The sequence below is a fragment of the Triticum aestivum genome, chromosome 3B (genome assembly GCF_018294505.1).
Source record: "Triticum aestivum cultivar Chinese Spring chromosome 3B, IWGSC CS RefSeq v2.1, whole genome shotgun sequence".
In the NCBI taxonomy this organism is placed as follows: Eukaryota; Viridiplantae; Streptophyta; class Magnoliopsida; order Poales; family Poaceae; genus Triticum; species Triticum aestivum.
Window position 1 is genome coordinate 24,967,056 of NC_057801.1, and position 23,356 is coordinate 24,990,411.

The following is a 23,356-nucleotide window of genomic DNA, read 5'->3' on the forward strand; positions in this document are numbered from 1 at the left end:
GTCTTCAACCTCATCCCCTCACCTTTGTAGCCTTATCCATTCGTCTCGAGAGAAGATTGAGGAGGGAAAGGAAACCATTAGTCTGGTTCAGCTGTCACCTTGTGCAGCCAGCCACATTTTTCGCCTATCCCTTATCTTTACATCGTGTATAATTGATGTGGATTTTGTCCTTTGGTGTCCGGTCCAGGGCCCAAATCTACGCAAAAGAGAGAGAGACCCCCACGACGTTACGTCGCGGCCTGCGATTACATAAAGGCAGCCCAAGCCCGAAGGACGAGCGGCAGAAAGGAAAAAGCCGCAAGCAGCAGAGTAGGCGGAGCAGAGCAGAGCGGTAGGTGAGATGGCGGCACCGCGCTCGCAGCCGCTGCTGCTCCTGCTCCTCGTCGCGCTGCTGGCCGCCTCCACCGACGCCTGGGGCAAGGAGGGCCACATCATGGTCTGCAAGATCGCCGAGGTACTGTACCTCCTCCTCCTCCTCGGTTGGCTAGCTCGTGGGTGGGGAGCTACTGTGGGGATGAAGGAAGGAATGTGCGTGCGTGCGTGCTGAATTGAGTCGTTCGTTACGTACAGAGGTACCTGTCGGAGGAGGCGGCGGCGGCGGTGCAGGACCTGCTGCCGGAGTCGGCCGGCGGGGAGCTGTCGACGATGTGCCCGTGGGCGGACACCATGCGCTTCCGCTACCACTGGGCGAGCCCGCTCCACTACGCCAACACGCCCAATGTCTGCAACTTCAAGTTCTCACGTCAGTTCTCTTTCTTTCTCCTAGTGTAAAACGAACATAGTTTATTTACGCGCCATTAGTAGTATATATATACTCCATGTCAAACCAGCAAGAACATGTTTTTCCCTCGCAAAAACAAACAAGAAAATGTTTTTTTTATTTTCTGACAACACATGTAATGTTCAATAAAAAAATACACATGTCCCCATGAAACCAACGGTTTTGCTATTGAACAAATGTCTATAATTATTTGTTGCAAGTCAATTATGTATGTGCCTGCCCATTTTCGCATGGAAAAATTGAAATTGTCTTTATAACTTGCTTGATTTTTCAATCTCGCGGTCCTACTTTGTAAGTCTTTTGATCAACATCCGACCATTCTTTATCATAACCTATAACTTCATATATACTACTAACGGGCAGACTAGAAGTGCAGTAACATCATCTCGCAAGAAAAAAGGTGCAGCAACATCATAGTAAATGTTTGTTTTATTTTATTTTTTTGGTAAAGGAGGCATGTTGTGTTATCATTAAACTTGCAAAGCTAGCCCAGCAATTGTGCGGTTTTAGAGGGTCGAGATTTACAAGGGTAAAAACATCGACACAGAATTAGCAAAACGGAAAAACAAATAATAAACAGAGAAAATGCACTAATATTGTTGAGAAATACTCCTTCCGTCCTAAAATAAGTGTCTCGACTTTGTATTAATTTTAATGCAAAGTTATACTAAGATTGAGACACTTGTTTTGTGACGGAGTGAGTACGAAAGAATGTGCAACCAAAAGGGGGTGGGGGTACCTAAGAGCAAAGGAAAAATATACGCGTTTTTATACAACATAAAAGAATATAAACAATTTTAGTAGTACTCCCTCCGTTCGTTCACAGATATGAGATGTTCTAATAACTATTTTCTGAATCAGATGTACATAGACACGTTTAGCGTATTTTCTCATTCATTCATGTATGTAGATGTATTTTAGTTTTAGATACACCCATTTGTATCCATTTCTACCACAAGTATTTTCGAACGGAGGGAGTATGTAGTTTATATTAAATTTCAAAATATATTATATTTATGAACCGAGGGGGTACAATATAAGAAGAAATGATTTTTTTGAGATAAGATTGGCTATACGTATGAGGGAGGCATCGGCAGATCCTTTGCTTGCACATGCATGCCGACCCCATATGCTAGCTCACGATCCGGGACCGACCGACCGGCGATGTTGCTTGTTGGAGTGGGTGAGATTAATTAGTTTGCTTGCTTCACGCATCTCCCTCCCACACACACACACAGAGAGACACACGCGCGCGCGATTCTATCCACACACACACACACACACACACACACACACACACACACACACGAGCGCGCGCGATTCTATCCACACATACACACATCGCTCCGCCGAACAGATCGTTTTCCTCATCCTCATATCACTTGAATAGCTGCACGTGGGCAAATGAGGCCGGTCCTGCTGCTATCTGATCTTATCTGGCGACGACAAGATGTCGTTGTACTGTATATCTTCCCCGCGCGCATGTGGCCTTGCCCGCGGCCACGACGCCAGCGATCGCGATCACAGTGACAATCACATGGATGATGGTGAATGTGTCCACATACTATCCTATTATTGCATGTGTTGCAACCTGAGGCGCACACATATGTTACATGTGGATGTGGTCGTCAAAATGAACAGTTAATCTGATGTCGCGACGACTGACTGGACCAGGGAATGAAATTAAAAAAACTACAAGATATTTAGACAGTGTGGTAGGAGAGCATCAAGCAAGCGTGATTTCATGTGGCTGGGTAAATTTCAGGGGACTGCCACAACTCTCGCGGGCAGCGGGGGATGTGCGTCGTCGGGGCCATCAACAACTACACGGACCAGCTCTACACCTACGGGGACTCCCCCAAGAGCTCATGTAAGTGCCATTGCCATCGGCTTCATCCCTCCAGTACACTCTCAAAACAGGCACACTGATTACCCTGTATTCGCAACCCAGATAACCTGACGGAGAGCCTGATGTTCCTGGCGCACTTCGTGGGCGACGTGCACCAGCCGCTGCACGTCGGCTACGAGGAGGACGAGGGCGGCAACACTATCATGGTGCGCTGGTACCGCAGGAAGGCCAACCTCCACCACGTACGTATATCCCTCTACTCCCTGCCACACAGGACTCGTCTTCATCAGAGTTGGTATGGTTTTGGTCTGGACTGAACTTCTCGGAGTGTTTCTTACGTGTGTTGGCAGGTGTGGGACGTGAGCATCATCGACACGGTGATGAAGGACTTCTACAACAAGAGCCTCGACACCATGGTGGCCGCCCTCCAGACGAACCTCACCGTGAGTAACCGTTCCGCTACCTCTTCTTCTTTTCTTACCGACTTCACAACACATGCTTGATATCTTGTGTTCTAATGATATGAATTGTAGGAGGGATGGTCCGACGATGTCGGTCACTGGGAGAACTGCGCCAACAAAAAGGCGACCTGCGCAAACGAGTAAGACTCATATCCCAACACTTGCAGATTTCTTCATTTCATTGTCTTGCGCAACTAATTTTCATCACAAGGTCTGACACGGTATGACATCGAATCCGCTGTACGTGCAGCTACGCGATCGAGAGCATACACCTGTCGTGCAACTACGCCTACAAGGATGTGGTGCAGAACATTACCCTAGGAGGTAATTATGTGTCTACATTCTTCTTCTTCTTTTTTTGAAACAAGATTGTGTGTCTACATTCTTCTTCTTCTTCTTTTGAAACAAGATTATGTGTCTACATTCACAGCAGTGCTCGTGAATTCTGCCTGGTACAGCGCTAATGGTTGCCCAACTCTTCTCAAATGCAGATGATTATTACTTCACCCGCTACCCGGTCGTGGAGAAGAGACTAGCACAGGCCGGCGTCAGGCTGGCGCTCATACTCAACCGTATATTCGACAAGAAGAAAGCAGACACCATGCCGTTATACGTACAGTAAAAGAGCTATATACTTGTGCATAAAGTGTATACATACGGGCTGCAAGGTCTATAATTGTAGCTGCCGTTGCCACGCCAGTTTTTCATCAATTACCGCTTCAATAAGTTTGCCATTCTGTAATAAGAGTCACAAAGCCTTGGCACAGCATTCAGAAATTCAATTCTTGTAAAGTTGTAATACTCCCTCCGTTCCTCAATATAAGGTGTATTATTTTTCCAAAAAGTCAAACTTCTCTAAGTTTGACCAAGTTTATAGATAAAAATATCAATATCTAGAATACCAAATTATTATCACTAGATTCATCATGAACTATATTTTTACATTTTATATATTTAGTATTATAAATCTTTATATATTTTGCTGTAAAGTTGGTCAAACATAGACAACAGTTGACTTTTTGAAAAACTAATACACCTTATATTTAGGAACGGAGGGAGTATAATTCAACCGTCTATAATAGACTATTTGCTTGAAGAATAATAGCCAATCCACAAGTGAAGTTCAAAGCCACGTTTTATTTTCTCTCAACTTCTTCCATTCAGTTACATTTGTGTGCCGCTGTTTATCTGTGACCTGATTTAAATTAGTTGTACATTTCTTTGCAACAGGACGTACAAATCAGCTGATCTAGCCTTCTATGATCCATGGTGGCGAGTACATCCAGTTTCCTGCGCCAATTCCAATAGAATGGGTGGAAATAATCAATGTGAAATCTATATGTAACAAATGGTGCACCAAATTAATTGTATTCATATATCTAAATCAGACTATCTAAGCCATCTAAACCACGGGTGCATACACATAACCGATAATCAGTGCGAGTGACCAGCCTAACACACCAGTACCTGAGAAATCTTCATGAAACTGAAAATTATTCCAAATTTCAAAAAATGTTCAACAATTTGAAAAATATTCGGGATTTCGTAAACTTTTCATGTTTTAGAATGATTATGAATTTAAAAAAATGTTCACAAATTCAAAAATTGTTCACAATAATTGCTCACGAATTCTAAAAGAAGTTCTTCAATTCAAGAATGTCCATGAATTCAAGAAGTCTCCATGAATCAAAATAAGTTTACCAATGCAAAAAAAATATGAATTTCAAAAAGGTATTTTTAAATTTCTAAAAATGTTCACTGTTTCAGGAGCTCTTCACTCGTTGTGGAGCGCGGGTTGCAGCCGGACTCTTATATCACTAGTTTCCATGGAAATGAAGAACTTTGTGCTATATTTTGCATCATGTGCATGTGTATTAATGGAATTGCTATAAGTGACATCTCTGTGTATTTGGAGTTCCCTTAATTTTATTTGATTCTTCATGATTTGCGCTCACTTAGTTTATGCAATCATTGCTCTAGACAATCTTGGAGAGGACTACCCAACACACCAAACACAGCACACTCGCACACACTAGGACAGAGCAAATTGAACATAGTAAGCATCAACTCCAAGTAACATCTTTGGCGCACAAAAATACCTTCAAGTAAAATCTCAATAAAACATTGCAATTGAGGAAATATCTAAGCAACATAGCTTGTGTTGGTGGGGATATTGTATAAATATTATATAACATGTATCCATTCATAAAACTCAATTTGCACGGCTGGTTATTAGCTATGGCACTGATAGCGATGGCATGAACTACTAAAAACTGATGAATACATGGGGGTCATGGTGGGAGGAGAGTGGTTATGTGAGGTTTAGCAGGTGTGTCATCAACACGGGGTTACATGTATTACAGAGTGAGTGGTTTCAGGCATGTGCTTGCCAAGACAAGCAGACACCTGGCAAACCTGGCGGTGGTGGCACTTTGCGCTATATTATTGTGGTATGTGCATTCGGTGGAGCGACAGCTGTCATTTGTTATTGTATGTCCAAAAGAATTGAGCATGTGGATATCCTTTTTGATGGAGAACTTTCTGATTCTGATGATTGGTGCATTGCATTTCCTTTCCCTTAAGTTGTCCATCCATGCTACAATGGCAGATGCGGTTCTTGCTGGGTAGTTGTGGGAGTGAAGTCTATCAAGGCAGCTTATACGATCAATAATCTATCAACACAACATGTTATCGCTTGTGCCATGATAGAGTGTTGCATTGGTTCTAATCTAGATGATGCCTATAGGTACATCAGGGGAGTTAGCCTAATGACGGAGAAAGCATACACTGGCCCTCCATGAAATTGCACATCAGATTCATGAGGTCGCTCACGCGTTGCTTCCCTATTTATGCTAAGCATTTTTACCTCCTATTACTCACTTTCACACTAAATATATGTTATTTTCTAGTGATATGCCCACTAACATACAATTTATCTTGTTTAAACTCACCGGCATAATTGACCACTTATGTTGCCCAATATTAAATACATTATCTTGTGTTAAACAATTCCAACCTGAAATACAATTGTGTTCCATGAAAAGTATGCTACTTGAGTTTTATCTTGCCACAATTAAGAAAATCAATAGCTAGACTAGGTTTGTCTCTAAATCTAACCAAAGCAACCGAAGGTAAACATAATCACATTTCTCCATGAAATAAGTTGTGACACTTATCTATTGTGTCATGTTTGTTTGTTTCAATATATCTAAATATCTTTGTACATGCTTGTAGAGCTTCCAAGTCTCAAAGATATTTTGGTAAATGTTTGTTGGTTTGCTAATTCCTAGTTGAACTGATACCATAGACATCATGGGAATGAGCAGAAAAGATAGCCACCGGGTGAGGTAGAGTACAAGGCTTGGCGATGGTGGTCGCCTCCATGTTGCTTTCCGGTTATTGGCTGGGTCAGGGTTACATGGGGATTTGCGGGTGGCAACTCAGGAGGCGATGACAGGCATAAGCAACAGATATGGAGGAGGACAGCAAAAGGGGAGGCCATCGTCATTGGGCGGCAGAGGAGGTGGCAGAGAGTAGCTATTACGAGGGAGATAGGTGACAAATGAAGCAAATAAGTGTGGAGTGTGGGCATTACCATCCCTACACAAATACGAGCTCAAATACATGTGCGTGATAGTCAATGTTCTTTTTTAGGGGTGTGATGGCTAATGTTCTAAAATGACATGGAATGGCACATTTCTAAATATGTAATAGTTACACTGGCATGTTTCAATTTATGAAAATAGTAATGTCATTTCTCAAAATCAAAAATTTGTCGTGACTTATATCAAATTTACCTTGTTTTTAAATTCCATCTATGTGCTCATGAGCTAGATGATAATTCAGTTGATGATTTGCGCGGGCAAGAGTGAGGACGTAATCATGAGGGTTTTCTATTTAACACATGTTGTGTGTGTTAACGAGGTGATGCCCATGAGTCTCGTCGCTAGATAGGGGTTTCCCCTAACAACGACAAGGTTCCTTCCTCTAGGCGATCCGATCACCCTGAGTTCTGCACCTTCGGCGGCTCTTCCCCGCCGGCAACTACAAGACCCTCGTGATCACCCTAGTCTCCTTCACCATGATCCACCATCCATCACCCCTAGTAATTATGTGCCTACATTCACAACGGTGCTTGTGAATTCTGCCTGGCTAGAGTACATCGCTAATGGTTGCCCAACTCTTCTCAAATACAGATGATTATTACTTCACCCACTACACAGTTGTAGAGAAGAGACAAGCACATGTCGGCGTCAGGCTAGCGCTCATACTCAACCGTATATTCGAAAAGAAGAAAGGAGACACCATGCCGTTATATGTACAGTAAAAGATCTATATACTCGTACATGAAGTGTATACATATGGGCAGTAAGGTTTATAATTGTAGCTGCAGTGCGTTCATAGGGGTGAGTGTATGTGCATGAATATGAGCGCTTGCGTCTGTACTGTGTTCAAAAAAGTTGCCACACCAGTTTTTGATCAATTACCGCTTCAATAAGTTTGCCATTCTTTAATAAGAGTCACAAAACCTTGGCACAGCATTCCGAAATTCAATTCTTGTAACGTTGTAATATAATTCAACCATCTATAATAGATTGTTTGCTTGAACAATAATAATGAATCCACAAGTGAAGTTCAAAGCCACGTTTTATTTTCTCTCAACTTCTTTTGTTCCTTTACATTTGTGCGTCACTGTTTATCCGTGACCCGCCTAACCCACTAGTACCTGAGAAATGTTCACGAATTTGAAAATTATTTCAAATTTCAGATAATTTTAAAAAAAGGGATTTCATAAATTTTTCATGATTTTAAAATGTTTATTAATTCAAAAAAATCATGAATTAAAAAATGTTCACAAATTCAAAAATTGTTCGCAATAATTGCTCACAATTTCTAAAAGAAGTTCTTCAATTCAAGAATGATCACAAATTCAAGAAATGTTCGTTGATTAAAAAATGTTTATGAATTTAAAAAACAACTAAAAATAATAAATTTCAAAAAAAATGTTCACAATTCAGAAACTATTCATGAATTCACAAACAATTATGGTTTTAAAAGCATGTCTGACTTTCAAAAATTGATCACGAATTTTCAAAATTTATTCCCAAATTTCAACGAACAGGAAAAAGGAAAATCAAAAAAACTTTAGAAAAAAGAGAGAGAATGCATTGAAAAAGGAAGGGAAACAGTTTTTATTTTGTTTGAGTCAGGAAGGAAAACAGGTGAGGTGGAAAAATGGGAATGGGCCAGGCCAATTGATGCGTCATGCTTGTGTTACGTCGCTTTTCTCCAACCTATCTGATAAATAGAATGGTGGTTCCTTTTCAACCCGTAGCGCACGCTCTCTCTTCCGGTTTGCGAAGGTTCTAGAACCTTTCAGGCCGTCTTTTTTCCTATTTTCAAGTTTGCTTTTTTATTTTCTTCTTATTTTATTCTTACTATTTTTTGTTATTTTAACTTTATTTTTGCTTTTTCCTTTTCTTTTTCATTTTCGAACATCTTTAAAATTAGTGAACATTTTATTAGTAATAATGAAGATTTTTTTAAATCATAGAAAAAATGAATTCATGAACATTTTCTCAAATTGTGAGAATATTGGAGATTGTGAATATTTTTTGAATTTGCAATCTTTTTTTTACAACTTTGCAAACATTTTTTGAAATTGTGAATTTTTTTGAAATTTGGGAAGAATTTTTAAAATTAATGAAAACATTGATTTGACGAACATTTTTCAAATTATGAACTTTTTTATTAAAATGGGAGGAAATTAGATTTGTGAACATTTTTTCAATTTGTGAGCATTTTTTAAACATTCATGAACATTTTCTGAATTCATGAACATATTTTGAATTTGGGAACAATTTTTTAAATTAAGATCTTTTTTCAAATGCCGATCATTTGTTGAATTTGAGATTCATGAACAGTTCTCAAATGTAAAAAAAAACAAAAGAAACAAAATGGAAATAATGAAAGAAGATGAAAAATAGGAGCGCCCAGCCCCACATAGGCCGGCCCAAAATGTGCCGAGGTGCAAGGGGTGCGTGTTGGTGGCTATTCGCCGACCTATGTGCGAAATTGGGGCTCCCCAACGTTTCACGTTGTTGCCTCCTCCTTAGTTGTAGCATCGTCTGCAACCGCTTCCGGACGTCCCGAGTACATGTTGACGACGTCATGGACGCTGCCTCGACCCCCATGTCCTAGTCCATTGGTTTGGAGTTGGATCCCAAGACTTCAACAAGTGTTGCACCTCCGGCGGCCTCCCGCCACTGCCTAGGCCAGTATCTCGTTCACCCCTGCCAGTCGCGAGTCGGGCGCAAAGGTGAAAAACCCTATGCCACTGCATGTAGGTGCCAGCCTCCCCTTGCTTGTGCCGCAGCGGCCTTCAATGAAAAGGAAGGAAGAAGACAGGTCTCGGCGTTGCCCTTCCTTCCTTCATTCCGACAGTGGGCGAAACTCGACACCTTCCGAGTCCTACGTCGGACCAGAAATGTCTCGATGAGGTAAGAAGCCATCCTTTACCTTTGTATTGAGTTTGTTCGATTGAATGTGAGGTGACCGTGAAAAGATGTTGGCAAACGTGCAATGAAAAATAATACCAGTGACTCGGTGAGGACAAGGAATGAGCACGCGGAGAAGAGTACGCAATAAAAGGTGGAGATGGAGGAGGATAAGATCTCAAAAGAGGAGGGCGACGTGGGATGCTATGCAAGAGAGAAGACGAATTCATAAGAAGATGGAGGCGCATAGGCTTGAAATTAGGGAGCATCGAGCCACAATTGAACAGATAGCCAATGAGGGGGCGGTGCACATGTTGAAGGCGGGGCCGATGCACCCGCGGGCAACATGTGATTTGTGCATGTCGCCGGTTAGATGTTTTTTGTTTATGCAACTTGTTTTAAGTTATGCGCATGCTTGCTTTTTGAATTGTGTGATAAAAACGCCTGACCTTAAAGGCAACCGAAGTATTTGAACAAAAGCAAAGAAAAAGATTATGGAGATTGAGATTTTATTTATTTATTTATTTATTGAGAAAAATGGAGATTGAGATATTGCAACTCTGAGTTTGCACATCTCGTCGCCAGCCTTCAAATAAATTTTTTTTTGAGTAAGCCTTCAAATAAATAATGCAGCAGCATGTGGACTCTCTCTGTTTAGAGTTGCTCTAGGCCACGATGAGCCCGGCCCTGTTAGACCATCGTGCCACCAAATTATACGTTACGTCGCGGCCTGCGAGACCCGGAGTACATAAAGGAAGCCCAAACCCGAAGCAACCTCCCCATCCCGCAGCAGAAAAAAAGAAAGAGGCAGAGGACCCAGCTCCCCTTCCCCCTTCCTCCGCCAAAGCCGCAAGAAGCAGAGGAGGGCAAGGAGGCGGAGCAGAGCAGAGCAGAGGGACAGGGGAGATGGCGGCACCGCGCCCGCATCCGCTGCTGCTCCTGCTCCTCGTCGCGCTGCTGGCCGCCTCCGCCGACGCCTGGGGCAAGGAGGGCCACATCATGGTCTGCAAGATCGCTGAGGTACTGTACGCCCCCTTCCCAAGAAGATAGTAATTCCGTCGGATCGAGCTGGGGGCTGCTAGCTCGTGGGGAAGGAATGTGCGTGCTGAATTGTGGTGCGCGTTTGCGTTGCGTGCGCTGCAGAGGTACCTGACGGAGGAGGCGGCGGCGGCGGTGCAGGACCTGCTGCCGGAGTCGGCCGGCGGGGAGCTGTCGACGATGTGCCCCTGGGCGGACACCATGCGCTTCCGCTACCACTGGGCCAGCCCGCTCCACTACGCCAACACCCCCAACATCTGCAGCTTCAACTTCTCCCGTCAGTTTATCCCCCCTCCTCTTTCCTGCCTTTCTGGTTCAATCAATTATGGTTTCTGATGCAACCCTAACAGAGCTTAGTTAGCGCCATTACTGTAGTAGTTACAGTACTGCATGTTAAACCAGCAAGAAAATGATATATTTTTTTCTATTTCATGATAACACATATACACATGCCCCTATAAAACCAGTGATTTTGCTATTGAACAATTGTCTAGAATTATTTATTGTAAGTCAACTATTTTGCCTACCCTTGTTCGCATAGAATTGTTGAAATCGTATTAATAGCTTAGTGTAAGTCTAACAAATGTGCAGTTTTAGAGGGCTGAGATTTACAGAAAAAGAACATTGACATGTAGAATTAGCAAAACGGCAAAACGGACACACCATGAAAATGCACTAGTATTGTCCGAAGTTCAGCCTTTCTCGAAAAGATTCAAACATATTATAAAGTTCACAAGAAGTACAAAGCACCCCAAACATGATAAAATTATATCAAGGTCCTTAGACCACCGAACAACCACTACAACCATCAGAACGAGTCACCGACACTTCGTTGTCACCACTCTGACCTTGTGGATGACGGTCGGGAAGTTTTTGTGCACTTGCTCCTAAGGCCAGCGCACTAGAGTAGAAGTCGTCGTCGATGAACCCATGAACCGATATAAAGAACCTGACACCAAATCTCGTTGTAGCGTACGCATGAAAAGAAACCCTAATCGCATCGCCCCGAGGAGCTGGCTGGAATCTACAACGGAGCTGTGTCTAATCCGTCTCGGCAGACAAACTAAAAGAGTATCGAAGTCCGGAAAACTGACTCGAAGAAGCTCCGTCTAGTCCGTCCCAACAGACGAATTGGATGAGGATTGAAGTCCGAAAGACTCTTGAAGAATAAGCGTCGTCGTCGCCGTCCATCTAGGCATCGTCCCTAGGACTGAAATCCTAACCTATCTACTAGCAAGAGTTAAGGCACGGGATTCTCCTCCCCGCCACCAACCGTCGGAGCAACATGCAGAGGGAAGGCAAATCCATGGGCCCGCCGGCTCGTCGTACGGAAGGGGAAAAGAAAGACAACCGGCCGACGGGGGAATTAGCTAAAAGGGGAGAAAAACAAACGTTTTTGTTTTACAATATAAGAAGAATATAAACATTTTTAGTACAATATAAGAAGAAATGATCTATTTATTTATTTTGAGATAAGAATGGCTATATGCATGAGGGGGGTATCGGCAGATCCTTTGCTTGCACTGCACATGCCTATCTGAGTTGGAGAGGGGACCGACCGGCCGGCGACGTTGCTTGCTGGAGAGGGAGAGAGGTTGAGTCAAGACGAAGGAGTCTCCCACTCTCTGAGCTTTTAACTAGTTTGCTTGCTGCACGCATCCCCCCAGCACGATTCCATCCACACATCAACACATGGCTCCGCCGAACAGATCGTTTTCGCCAGAGCTATATTGCCTACAGCGATCCTCACCCTCGCATCACTTGAATAACTGCACGTGGTGGGCAGGCGAGGCCGACTCGTGATCTGATCGGGCGACAAGAGAATATCGCTGTGCTTGTTCTCTTTCGCGGCGCATGTGGCCTTGCCCGCGAGCGAGCGCGACGGACGGACGGACGGACGCCGGCGATCACAGTCACATGGTCACATGGAGGATGACGGAATGGATGTGACCACATGCTGTTATCCTATTATTAATGGGGTGTTGCCACGTGAGACGCACCACTACTGGATATATTACATGCGGTCGTCAAAATTGATGCACAATCTGGATATATTACATGAGCTCATGTGGATGTGGCCGTGTGAATTTCAGGGGATTGCCACAACTCTCGCGGGGAGCAGGGGATGTGCGTCGTCGGGGCCATCAACAACTACACGGACCAGCTCTACACCTACGGGGACTCCCCCAAGAGTTCGTCGTGTAAGTGCCACGCTGTCAGGAGCCATATGCCTCTGTCAAAACACAACATAGCAAAAGAGTTCTGAATAACATCCATGCCTGTGTACGCGACGCAGACAACCTGACGGAGAGCCTGATGTTCCTGGCGCATTTCGTGGGCGACGTCCACCAGCCGCTGCACGTGGGCTACGAGGAGGACGAGGGCGGCAACACCATCACGGTGCACTGGTACCGCAGGAAGGCCAACCTCCACCACGTACGTGTACCACCTGCTCTCTTCTCTTCTGCCCCCTTTCCATCAAACATTCTCTTTTCATTGTCATGTTTTTCTAGTCTGAACTAAAGTTTTTCCAACAGGTGTGGGATGTTAGCATCATCGACACGGTGATGAAGGACTTCTACAACAAGAGCCTCGACACCATGGTGGCCGCCCTCCAGATGAACCTCACCGTCAGTGCACCACAAGACTCTCAAACACTTCAAAATACTGCCATTATCTTCCTTGTTTCCTCTAATGCTTGCTGTGAACTGCAGGAGGGATGGTCTGACGATGTCGCTCACTGGGAGAATTGCGCCAACAAGAAGGCGACCTGCGCAAACGAGTATGATTCATAACCAAACACTTGCACTTTTTTTGCCAGTTCATGACTCATGCAACTAATTTGATCACAAGATTTGACATGATATGGTATCGAACCCACGCCTTGCAGCTACGCGATCGAGAGCATAAGTCTGTCGTGCAACTACGCCTACAAAGATGTGGTGCAGAACATCACCCTAGGAGGTCAGTGCCAATGTTCACAGCAGTACTTCTAAAAACCAACACAGTAGTAGTATGCATTTTGCCTAATGGTAATGGTTGGCAACTCCTATGAAGTGCAGATGATTATTACTTCACCCGCTACCCGGTTGTGGAGAAGAGATTGGCGCAGGCCGGCGTCAGACTGGCGCTGATACTCAACCGTATATTTGACAAGAAAGAAGCTGATACTATGCCGTTATACGTGCAGTAGAATAGCTATACTTGTACAAAAGGTGTATATGTACGGGCTGGACAAAAATCGGTATTGTAGCTGCCACTGCCACGCCGTTTGATCAATTTCCACTTCAATAGGTTTACCATTATGTAATATAAAGAGTCACGCAACCTTGGCACGGCTTTCAGAAATTCATTAGTTGTAAAGTTGCAATACAAACCCTCTTATTAGTCTATTTGCTTGAACAATAAACAAATCCACAAGTGCAGTTTAAAGCGATGTTTTAGTTTCCCTCATCTTCTTTGATTCCTTCACATTTGTGTCATTGCTGATCCGAGATCCTATATAAATTACTTGTACATTTCTTCATAACAGGACTCAGATAGTACAAATCAAATCAGCAGTTCTAGCCTTTCTATGAACCCATGATGGCGAGTAGATTCAGTTTCTCGAGCCAATTCCAATAGATTGGGTGAAAATAATCAATGTGATGTCTATATGGAACAAATGGTGCACCAAATCAATCTTATTCATATATATCTGAATCACACTATCTGAGCCATCTAAACAATGGGAGCCTGCCTACACGCAATCGGTCGTCAGTCAGTGTGATCGACCTGTGGAACCCGCCAGTACCTTAGTGAGCGCGTGAGCGGCGATCCCGATGGGGCAGAAGAGCAGGCAGAGCGAAACCGAATGCCTGGTCTCGATGTTGTTCTTGATGCCATCTTGGTACACTTGCCTGCATCACCATCAAGGAAAAAACACAAACATGAGTGTCTACCTCCTCACAATCGCATACACCTAAAAATGAACGAAAAATGGCCGACTGACCTTGCGGCGAAGAGGTCGACGGCTAGGAGGTGGATCCAGGCGGAGGCGACGGTCATCTCGCTCGCAAACATCCTCACAATGCCAGGCAACTACGCACAAGATTGAAGGACCATACATGTTATTTATACTTTTCGCTAAGGCGCAAGAACATTCAGACAATGCACAATGCTGGTACTGAATCTTGGTGTTGCTGCAAGTATTCAACATTGAGAGAACGTGAGGAGTGGTGACCTCCGGGAGCCAGTACTTGCTGGCGAACATGGCGCGGATGGTGTCGGGGGTCCAGGAGAGGTAGAGCAGGTAGGCGTAGAGGAGGCCGAGGGCGACGTAGGGGGCGGTGCTCTCCACGGCGCGCTTAGTCTGCGCCGAAAGGCACGAGGATAAGCAGGTGAGTGTTTTTTTCCTGTCAATGGCGCGGCCTGCGGAGGAGAAGAGAAAGAGGAATGAGGGGGGGCGGTGGGCTTACGATGTTGGCGTTGGGGGCGGCGATCATGAGCGTGTAGAAGGGGAGGACGGCGACGGTGCCCAGGGTGAAGGCGGAGCTGGCAATCTGGGACGTCGACAGCCCTGTACGTGGGAAGCAATAATTCAGTCAAATCATGGCGTTGCGAGGCCGTCGACCGGGCGCTGCTGTAACTGTCAAGTCTTGGTGAAAAGAAAAGAGAGTATGGCGAGAGTGGCGAGTGCGTACATGCGCGAGGCCGGAGCAGAGGCGCCCTGCAGCGGGCGGCGCACGGGGCAGGGGCCGCGGCGAGCTCCGGCCGGAGATGGAGCGGCGCCCCCCAGGAGCACGCGCGGAGCTGGGCGGAGGGAACGGCGGCCACGCGCGTCGCCGGCGTCCGCCTCACAGCAAGCAGCACGGACGAGCCAGCTACCTGGAGCAGCAGCAAGCGAGAAGTCAGCAGAAAGAAGTCAACAAAGGCATGAGGATGGTAGCGAAGCTGATGGCTTACCCGCGTGGTGGTGGAGAGCGCGAGGGCGGAGGGGGAGGAGGCCGCCATTTCCAGCCGGTAGTCGTGGTGGTGGTGGAGTCGCCGTGTTCCGGGAAGGGGAGACGGGGAGCGGAGCGCCTTTGTACTAGTGGCAAGGCGCCGGGCTGTGATGTGGTATCTGGTATGGTAGGAAGGATTGAGTGACCACTCCACTGATTTCGTTTGCCTTACCATCTTGGGAACGGCAGGTCGGTGGGGTGGCGGGTCCCGCCGGAGTGGGAGGGGGGCGGTGGCCACCAGCACCACCTTCCGTCCAGGTTCACCACCCATTATAGTAGTACCTTCTCACCTCAGTCGCCGGCAACTGTAGCCATGTCGCCCATGTGCCGAGCCTTGACTGGGACGGCCGCCTCCTCGCCGACACGTGGCCGCCATTACCAAGTACTCACCTCAGGCGGCTCTGGAGGAAGCAGAGGACTATGCAATCCCATGGTTAGTTACCTCAGCAACAGACCAACACACCGCCGTCAAATAAATCAACAGAAGCTCATCTCCCTGCAAAAAAAAAAACAAAAAAAAAACAAGAGAAGAACACCAGAGAGTGAAACGTAAAACGATTAAATCAACAGCATACAAAGTGAATGTGGATAAAACACAAAACGATTAAATCAACAGCATACAGAGTGAAAGTGGATAAAACACAAACCAACAGAGACATAGTAATAAGTTTCAACAGCACTTTTGATTTAAAAACCAAAACTGTCTCAGACCAACACGACAGGCAGGATTTCTAATCAGTCCACAAGGTCGGGCCATTTGGCCCGAACCTTCTCATCCTCCTCACGGATATCATCAGTCTACGGATTAATTAACATAACTTAAAAACAACTGTCGCTGCCACCTCCTCCCAGGAGGAACTGTCTTGGGATAAAGGTGCTAAAAACGGTAAACAACTCAGACGAACTAAGTATATCTCTCTCTTTGTCTAGGACCTATCCTCTCCCCTCTTTATTTCTCTCCCCTCTCCACTCTCCACTCTCAGTATAAACGCTATGTTCAGAAGGACCGCAGGTACTCCGACGCCATGGCCTGGAGCTCCAGCGCCATCGCCTGGAGCTTCTCAAGGTCGGCGGTGAGGTCGAGGTTGGGGGAGAGCATGAAGCCGGCCCCGGCCGCGAGCGCGATCACCAGCAGGCTGCCCTTCAGGCAGGTGGCGCCGCGCGACAGCCTCCCGATGATGGCCTTGCAGTACTTGTCTGCCTCCTTGATGGACGCCTTCTCCCCAGAGTCCTCTGCTTCCTCCAGAGCAGCCTCATTCTGCAATACAAACCAATGTGCACAAGATTAGAACATGCACATATATCCAGGGATATGTTGAAGGTTCAGTAAATACTATCTTTCACCAAAAGGTAAATTAGCTTTGCATACATGCTTAAAAAGTGTCAATGCCACATACGTCTCATTTTAGCATCATAGCAGCTTGAACTACTTTCTACGGAGCATTTGCTAGTAGAACTATGCACATAAAGTATGATCACAACGGATGATATGCAATACATGTAGGGATGTAAATATTACCTGCAGGGATATGGAGGTGTATATTTGATCAACAGGTAAATTAGCTACGGCATGCAAGGTTAAAAAATGTCAATGCCACATAAGTCTCATTTTCACATCACGGCAGCAGAGAATTTGCTAGTAGAAAAATTATGCACATAAAGTACAACCAGAATGGATGAAGGATCTGAATCTGAACAGCAAAAAAATGTTGTGCACATAAGCTCACCTTAGCCTTGAGGCTCTTCAGAGTTGCTTTAAGAGCTTCAGAGTTGAGCTTGGGAGAGAGTGTCTTCCAGTCTGCAGTGATTTTGCGCAAGACCGCAACACTGGCTTGGATATTCTCTGCATGAAGCTTGTCCTGGAAACAGAAATTAAACATCAGTCTGAGCCAATTTCTTGTATTGGACAGAGCTGTACAAAGACAAAGAAAACAAAAATATCACTCACCCACAGCTTGTAGGACTCTGGACTCTGAGTCAGGCACCAGATGAACACATCGGTGGCCTCCTTGGCAAGCTCTGCATTATCTGTACATAATACACCGGTAAGCCAACTGGAATTTGCAAAACAAAACTAAACCGTTTCTGTATTGCAGAATAGACATATTTAAACTCACTTTCTTGCATTGCCTTCACAGCCAAAGGCAGAAGCTGCTGTGATGCTTGCTTCACAGCTTTGGAGCCAGGAGTACCAACAAGAGCCAGCTCCTTTATTATTGGGTAGGCTGCTTCAAACCTTTCTGTAGCCTGAAGAGTTCAATGCAGAGGTATTAGAATATTGTCTCGTATTAAACATGCCACAGAAAGGAGGGGAGAATTTAACGAACCTTGACGCGTGCATTAGGCACGGGAAATGTGCATCTCATAAAGAGATCAAGTGTTCCAGCAGGAACCAGGCGCTCCCCCTTTCTAACGGCGCCATTCAGTAGCATAGCCCGAGCTTTGGAGGCATTAGGGGTAGACACAAACCTGCACATGAAATCTCATTAAGCACTTCTGGAAGTATAAGAACTCAGATATAATCACAAAGTGTACTGCACATAATTACGGTTAATATAAGAACTAAGATATAATCACAAAATGTTATATACATATTTATAATTATTAGTATAAGAACTAAGATATCACAAAATGTTATATACATATTTATAGTTATTAGTATAAGAACTAAGATATATAATCAAAAAAATGGTATATACATATTTAAAGTTATTAGCACAAGACTAAAATATAACCACCAAATGTAATTTACATATTTACAGTCAGTATAAGAACCAAGAAATAATCAAAAAATGGCATATACATATTTACAGTAAGTATACCTCTCGAGCAACTGCAAAACAAGATCTCTTGACTGAGGATTCACACTTGACTTTGCACACACACTGGGAAATAGGGAATGCGACCAGCAAAACATTCCCGAGACTAGGTCGCCTTGAGATGCCTATCATATATAACACGAAAATTAAATTGTGTAAGGAAATAGAAAATATGCAGATTAGGGCCTCAGAAGTAAACATAATTCAGAGCGAGCAAGAAGGTGATAAGGAAACTGAGTAATACCTGATTAATAACCCAGGCGATGATGGGAAGCTTTTCCTGTCCAAGATATTTACTGTTCCCCACTATTTTGGGGGAGAGGTTTATTAGTACATCTGGCTTCCTTCTTAAAGTCAAGGCAAGCACAACAAATATTGCAACCTGAAAAAAGAAAATGTTCGGTTAAAAACTAAACCCAAAACATCAACTCAACAAATAACCACAAGTTCAACACTCAAGAAGATTATGCTGGTCAAGATGAAAGATCAACAATATAGCTCTTTGCGTTTCCAGAAACTGCAGAAGTTTTGTGCATTGATGAGGACTCGTGCAAAGATGAATGAAATTCCTAAAGTGAACCAAGGAGCTCCAAAAGAACTACAGGTCTACAACAGGGCCTATTTGTGTTCCACTATCAGAAACCTACATACCTACAGAAAGAAGGTATTGGCACTGAAGCAAGCTATATACCTACCCATCAATGCAAGATGCCAGCAGATGAAATATATAATTTGCAGAACCTACCTATGCAATGCAAGATGGTTATTTAGAACAAAATATTTCTACATGCATCGGCACTTCAGTACTACAATGTCATTTACAATTACAATATGTCAGTTGACTCAGTTGACATAGGTGCTAGACTACATTGGTGCTAGACTGTAGACTGTCTAGACTCAGTTGACATAGGTCCAGTACTACAATATGTCATTTACAATTACAATACTATTGTGCTCTCCACCATGAATCAACAATTATTAATATGATAACTAATGATAGTCATAATGGGAATGGGATGAATGTTACCTGGGCTTTTGGAGTTTGTTGAACAACCTTCTTCGCGCCCTTAGGTCCAACAGTTGGACCTGACAACTCCGACATGATGCTATCTATACACCACAAAACAAATTCTCCCAATGCATCAGGAGATCTCTGGCTGATCCAATCACTTGCAGTCTTGCAAACTGGCTCAGGAACATGGGACAATGGTACCTGTAATGATACATCAAACAATTAGGCTCATAACAGAAGGAAAAAAAATTGTAAAGCAAGGTTATTCCAACTCTTAAATTTCTCAATGTAAGGTAAAAAATGGCACATTGATGGAGTCAAAATGCAATATGGACAAGCGTAATAAATATACTAAGAAGGTAGCCCATCACTATAATCGGCCTTGTAGCTCAACTCCCTCACCCCGATTCAGATATCCATTTACAGAAATAATATGTACCGCCACAACTTTTGAGAACTTACTGCAACCATTAGTATAACCAGCACTATTGACATAGGTACAGTGCACTACAATCATTATGCATTATGATGTAAAAACCTGCCTTCTAGGACAGAATCGTAGGCATGTAATAATTTGATGATCTTAATTAACTTCCCATAGTAGCTTTTCAGGAATTCAGATGATTAATAATACTGAACAGCCAATGTACATAGGTGGAACAACCGTTTTGTAAACCATTAAAGACAGTGGTTGAATTAGTACCACTATTGTCGGAACAGTACTGAAAAGTTGACAAAAATAACATGACTGCTACCCAACCACCACTACCGACAATGCATTAATTTCATATCGACATTGGAGTGAAACCTTACATAACTCCACCCTAGCATATCTGGAATTTAGACAAGCAATAATAGTCAATACCAAAGTAGAATAACCGTCTTGTGGACCATTGCAGATGATGCTTGAATTCAAACAAGTGCGGCGTAATAATACTAAACAGATAACAAAATCAGCACAACCGTTACTCGAAGCACTACTGTCAATGCATGAATTAGCATAAACATTGGGACGAAACCTTATAACTGCATGACCATCCTATTAAATGCAATTATATTTCACATGTATTTCAAATTTAACACTCTTATTCATACAGAAGTAAGGAGACTCTGGTGCACTAATAACTCACAGGGCCATCTTGGACTGACAGTAAACAGACAACAAAACAGCATAACCGTTACTTGAACCACTACTGAGGATGCAGAATTAATATCAAAATTGGCGCGCAACCTTAAAATTTCATAGCATCCAATTAAGAGCAATTCTATTTCACATGTATTTCAAATGCAACACTCCTATTCATACAGAAGTAAGGAGACTGTAGTGAACTAATGACCATATTGGATACTGGCAGTAATAATGCTAAACAGATAACAAAAGCAGCATAAACCTTACTCAAACCACTATGATAGATGCATGAATTAGCATCAAAACTGGCGGGAAACAACCTTAAAACTAGACAATTATCCTATTAGGCTCAATTCTATTTCACATGTAATCCAAATGCAACACTCATAAGCATGAAGGAACAATGAGCCTCTAGTGAACTAGTAACTCACATCGACCATCCTGTACCAATACAAAACCAGCATAAACGTTACTCAGACCACTACCGAGGCTGCATGAATCAGTATCTACATTGGTGCAAAACCTTAAAAGTGCATAACCATACTATAAGCACAATTCTGTTTCATGTAAATCAAACGTTAACTCATATGCATGGAGAAACAAGGAGACTGTATAGTGAACCAATAACTCACATGGACCTTCTTGGACTAATACTAAACAGATAAGGCAAAAAATAGCATCACCACTAATCGATCACTACTGAGGAAGCATGAATTAGCACCAAAATTGGCGCGAAACCTTAAAACTGCAAAATCATCCTATCAATTGCAATTCGACTTCACATGTATTCAAACACAACAAGACCATCTTGGACATTTGCAGTAATAATACTAAACAGGTAACAAAATCCGTATAACTGCAACTCAAACCAGGACTGAGGATGCATGAATTAGCATTAAAATTGGCGCGAAACCTTAAAATTGCATGACCATCCTACTAAGTGCAATTCTATTTCACATGTAATTCAAAATAAAACACTCACATGCATACAGAATTAAGGAACCTGTAATTAACTAACAGCTCACACCGACCATCTTGGACTAATACTAAACAGGTAATCAGCACAACCGTCACTCTATAACCACTACTGACGATGCATGAGTCAGTATTAACATTAGCATGAAACATTAAAACTGCATAACCATCCTATCTAATCACACAAATCTACTTCACATGTACACCTTAAACAACATAACCATCCTATTTAATCACACAAATCTCCAACAAAACCAGCATAAACGCTACTCAAACCACTACTGACGATGCATGGATCAGCGTCAGCATTGGCGCAAAACCTTAAAACTGCATAACCATTGTATTTAATCACACAATTCTACTTCACATGTAATTCAAACACAACACTCATCGTATAAAAAAGTAAGCAGCCTGGGTGAACCAATATAACTCACATCAACCATCTTGGGCATGGGTGACTCCTTGAACATCTTCGCCCAGGGGAACTGGGCCGCGCTCACGTTGGCAAACGCCCGGCCGAAGTAGTCGGCGAAGCGCATGAGCTGGATGCCCTCCTGGTTCTCATACGAGGCCTGCACAAACAAAGCAAACAATCAGAATCTAAACAAAAAGAAAAGAGCCGCAACCTTTACAGCATCCAGCCCTCACAGCACAGCACAGTACCAACCACCAAAGCCTTTCTGAGATCCCATCTTGACATCACGGGATCCCGACTTCCCCGACGGCCCATCCGTACCATACCAGAATTATGCATCTAGTACCCCTAAACACGAAACTAGTTGGTACAGAACAGTGCAGGGGAATTCGGACATGGCCGGCGAGATCCGGCACTAAACCCCGGCCAGATCCGATCCCCGGGAAGGAGACAAACCCATGATCCGGACGGGAACTCGCGAGATCTGGGCTCCGGGAATGCATTTCGGGGAGGGAGGAGGGGTGGGGGTAGTACCGAGATGTCGACGAGGTGCGCGGCGAGGCTCTCGGCGTCGATGAGCGCGGCGGCGTCGGCGACGGTCACCTTGGGCTTCTTCACCTTGGGCTTCTTGGGCTTCTTGGGCGCCTCGGCCTGGGCGCGGTCCTTGGCCGCCGCCCCGTCCGAGTCGGAGCCCTCGTCGGAGGAGCGGGAGCCCCAGGGGACGCGGGCGGCGTTGGCGGCGTCGTCGTCGTCATCGTAGTAGCCGGCCGTGGCGTCCCGGGCGGCCTGGATCGCGCGGTGGCGCTCCTGCGAGCGCTTGTCGAGGCCATCGAAGACGCCGGGCTTGCCGCCCAGATCGGGCGCCGCGGCCGCGGCCGGGGCCACGGCGGCGGGCTTGCGGCTGCTGCGCTTGGCGTAGGTCACCTTCTGCCAGCCGTGCGAGGGGTCGGCGGGCGCGGCGGACGAGGAGGAGGAGGAGGCGGCGAGGGCGTCCATGGCGGACGAGGAGGAGCCCGCGGCGAAGGCGACGTCGTCCATTGCCATGGCTGGGGCTGGGGTCGGGAGCAGGGGAGAGGCAAGTCGTTCGCTCGCTCTGGTCTGGTTTGGTTGCGCGCTGGTGGGTGGGGAGGGGAGCGATGAGAGTCGTGGCCCGAGGACGGGATTTTATTCTGCGCCGGGGGGGTGTGGGAGGTGCAATTCGGGAAATCTTCCGTGAGCGTGCGTGCGTGCCGACGCTTCTACTGCTGTCACCTGCCTCGCGCCTGCATTGGGACGTAATCCTGGCGAAAAGAAGGACTTTTTTTTGGGTCTCTGCTCTGCTCTGCTGGACTTTTAATTGGGTGAATTTAGTTTGGGATATGATATGGCGATTGATGGGTGGATTTGATGATGCAAATA

General features: G+C 44.7%; 4 protein-coding genes across 5 annotated transcripts; 2 read left to right on the forward strand and 2 right to left on the reverse strand.

The window, feature by feature from the left end:
- The first annotated feature begins 202 nt into the window (after positions 1-202).
- Positions 203-3,935, forward strand: LOC123068347 (endonuclease 2). Its single transcript, XM_044490922.1, has 8 exons — positions 203-454; positions 571-742; positions 2,547-2,651; positions 2,733-2,872; positions 2,981-3,073; positions 3,164-3,231; positions 3,342-3,415; positions 3,583-3,935. Exons 1-8 carry the CDS (start codon positions 341-343, stop codon positions 3,711-3,713), a joined length of 897 nt encoding a protein of 298 aa, XP_044346857.1. The 5' UTR covers positions 203-340; the 3' UTR covers positions 3,714-3,935.
- Positions 3,936-10,354: 6,419 nt separating this feature from the next.
- On the forward strand, positions 10,355-14,079 carry LOC123068345 (endonuclease 2). Its single transcript, XM_044490921.1, has 8 exons — positions 10,355-10,608; positions 10,732-10,903; positions 12,720-12,827; positions 12,923-13,062; positions 13,164-13,256; positions 13,341-13,408; positions 13,517-13,590; positions 13,689-14,079. Exons 1-8 carry the CDS (start codon positions 10,495-10,497, stop codon positions 13,817-13,819), a joined length of 900 nt encoding a protein of 299 aa, XP_044346856.1. The 5' UTR covers positions 10,355-10,494; the 3' UTR covers positions 13,820-14,079.
- Positions 12,565-16,053, reverse strand: LOC123068344 (protein MAO HUZI 4, chloroplastic). Of its 2 annotated transcripts, none has more exons than XM_044490919.1 (7): positions 15,571-15,844; positions 15,309-15,492; positions 15,084-15,184; positions 14,849-14,977; positions 14,618-14,706; positions 14,420-14,525; positions 12,565-13,396 (listed from the first exon to the last, which is right to left on the reverse strand). In XM_044490919.1, the coding sequence occupies exons 1-7, from the start codon at positions 15,781-15,783 to the stop codon at positions 13,364-13,366; spliced, it is 855 nt and encodes a 284-aa protein (XP_044346854.1). In that variant the 5' UTR covers positions 15,784-15,844; the 3' UTR covers positions 12,565-13,363. The 2 variants fall into 2 exon arrangements, with proteins under 2 accessions (XP_044346854.1, XP_044346855.1); XM_044490920.1 differs by lacking the exon at positions 12,565-13,396 and adding an exon at positions 15,899-16,053 and having other exon boundaries at positions 14,080-14,525; positions 15,571-15,727.
- A 219-nt stretch (positions 16,054-16,272) lies between these two features.
- On the reverse strand, positions 16,273-23,092 carry LOC123068343 (uncharacterized; the record flags this gene model as incomplete). Its single annotated transcript, XM_044490918.1, is given in 10 exon segments — positions 16,273-16,866; positions 17,336-17,467; positions 17,557-17,636; positions 17,726-17,855; positions 17,936-18,077; positions 18,431-18,552; positions 18,672-18,809; positions 19,455-19,640; positions 21,978-22,115; positions 22,493-23,092. Coding segments are annotated over 10 exon segments (1,839 nt in total). The 3' UTR covers positions 16,273-16,605.
- Positions 23,093-23,356: the final 264 nt, after the last annotated feature.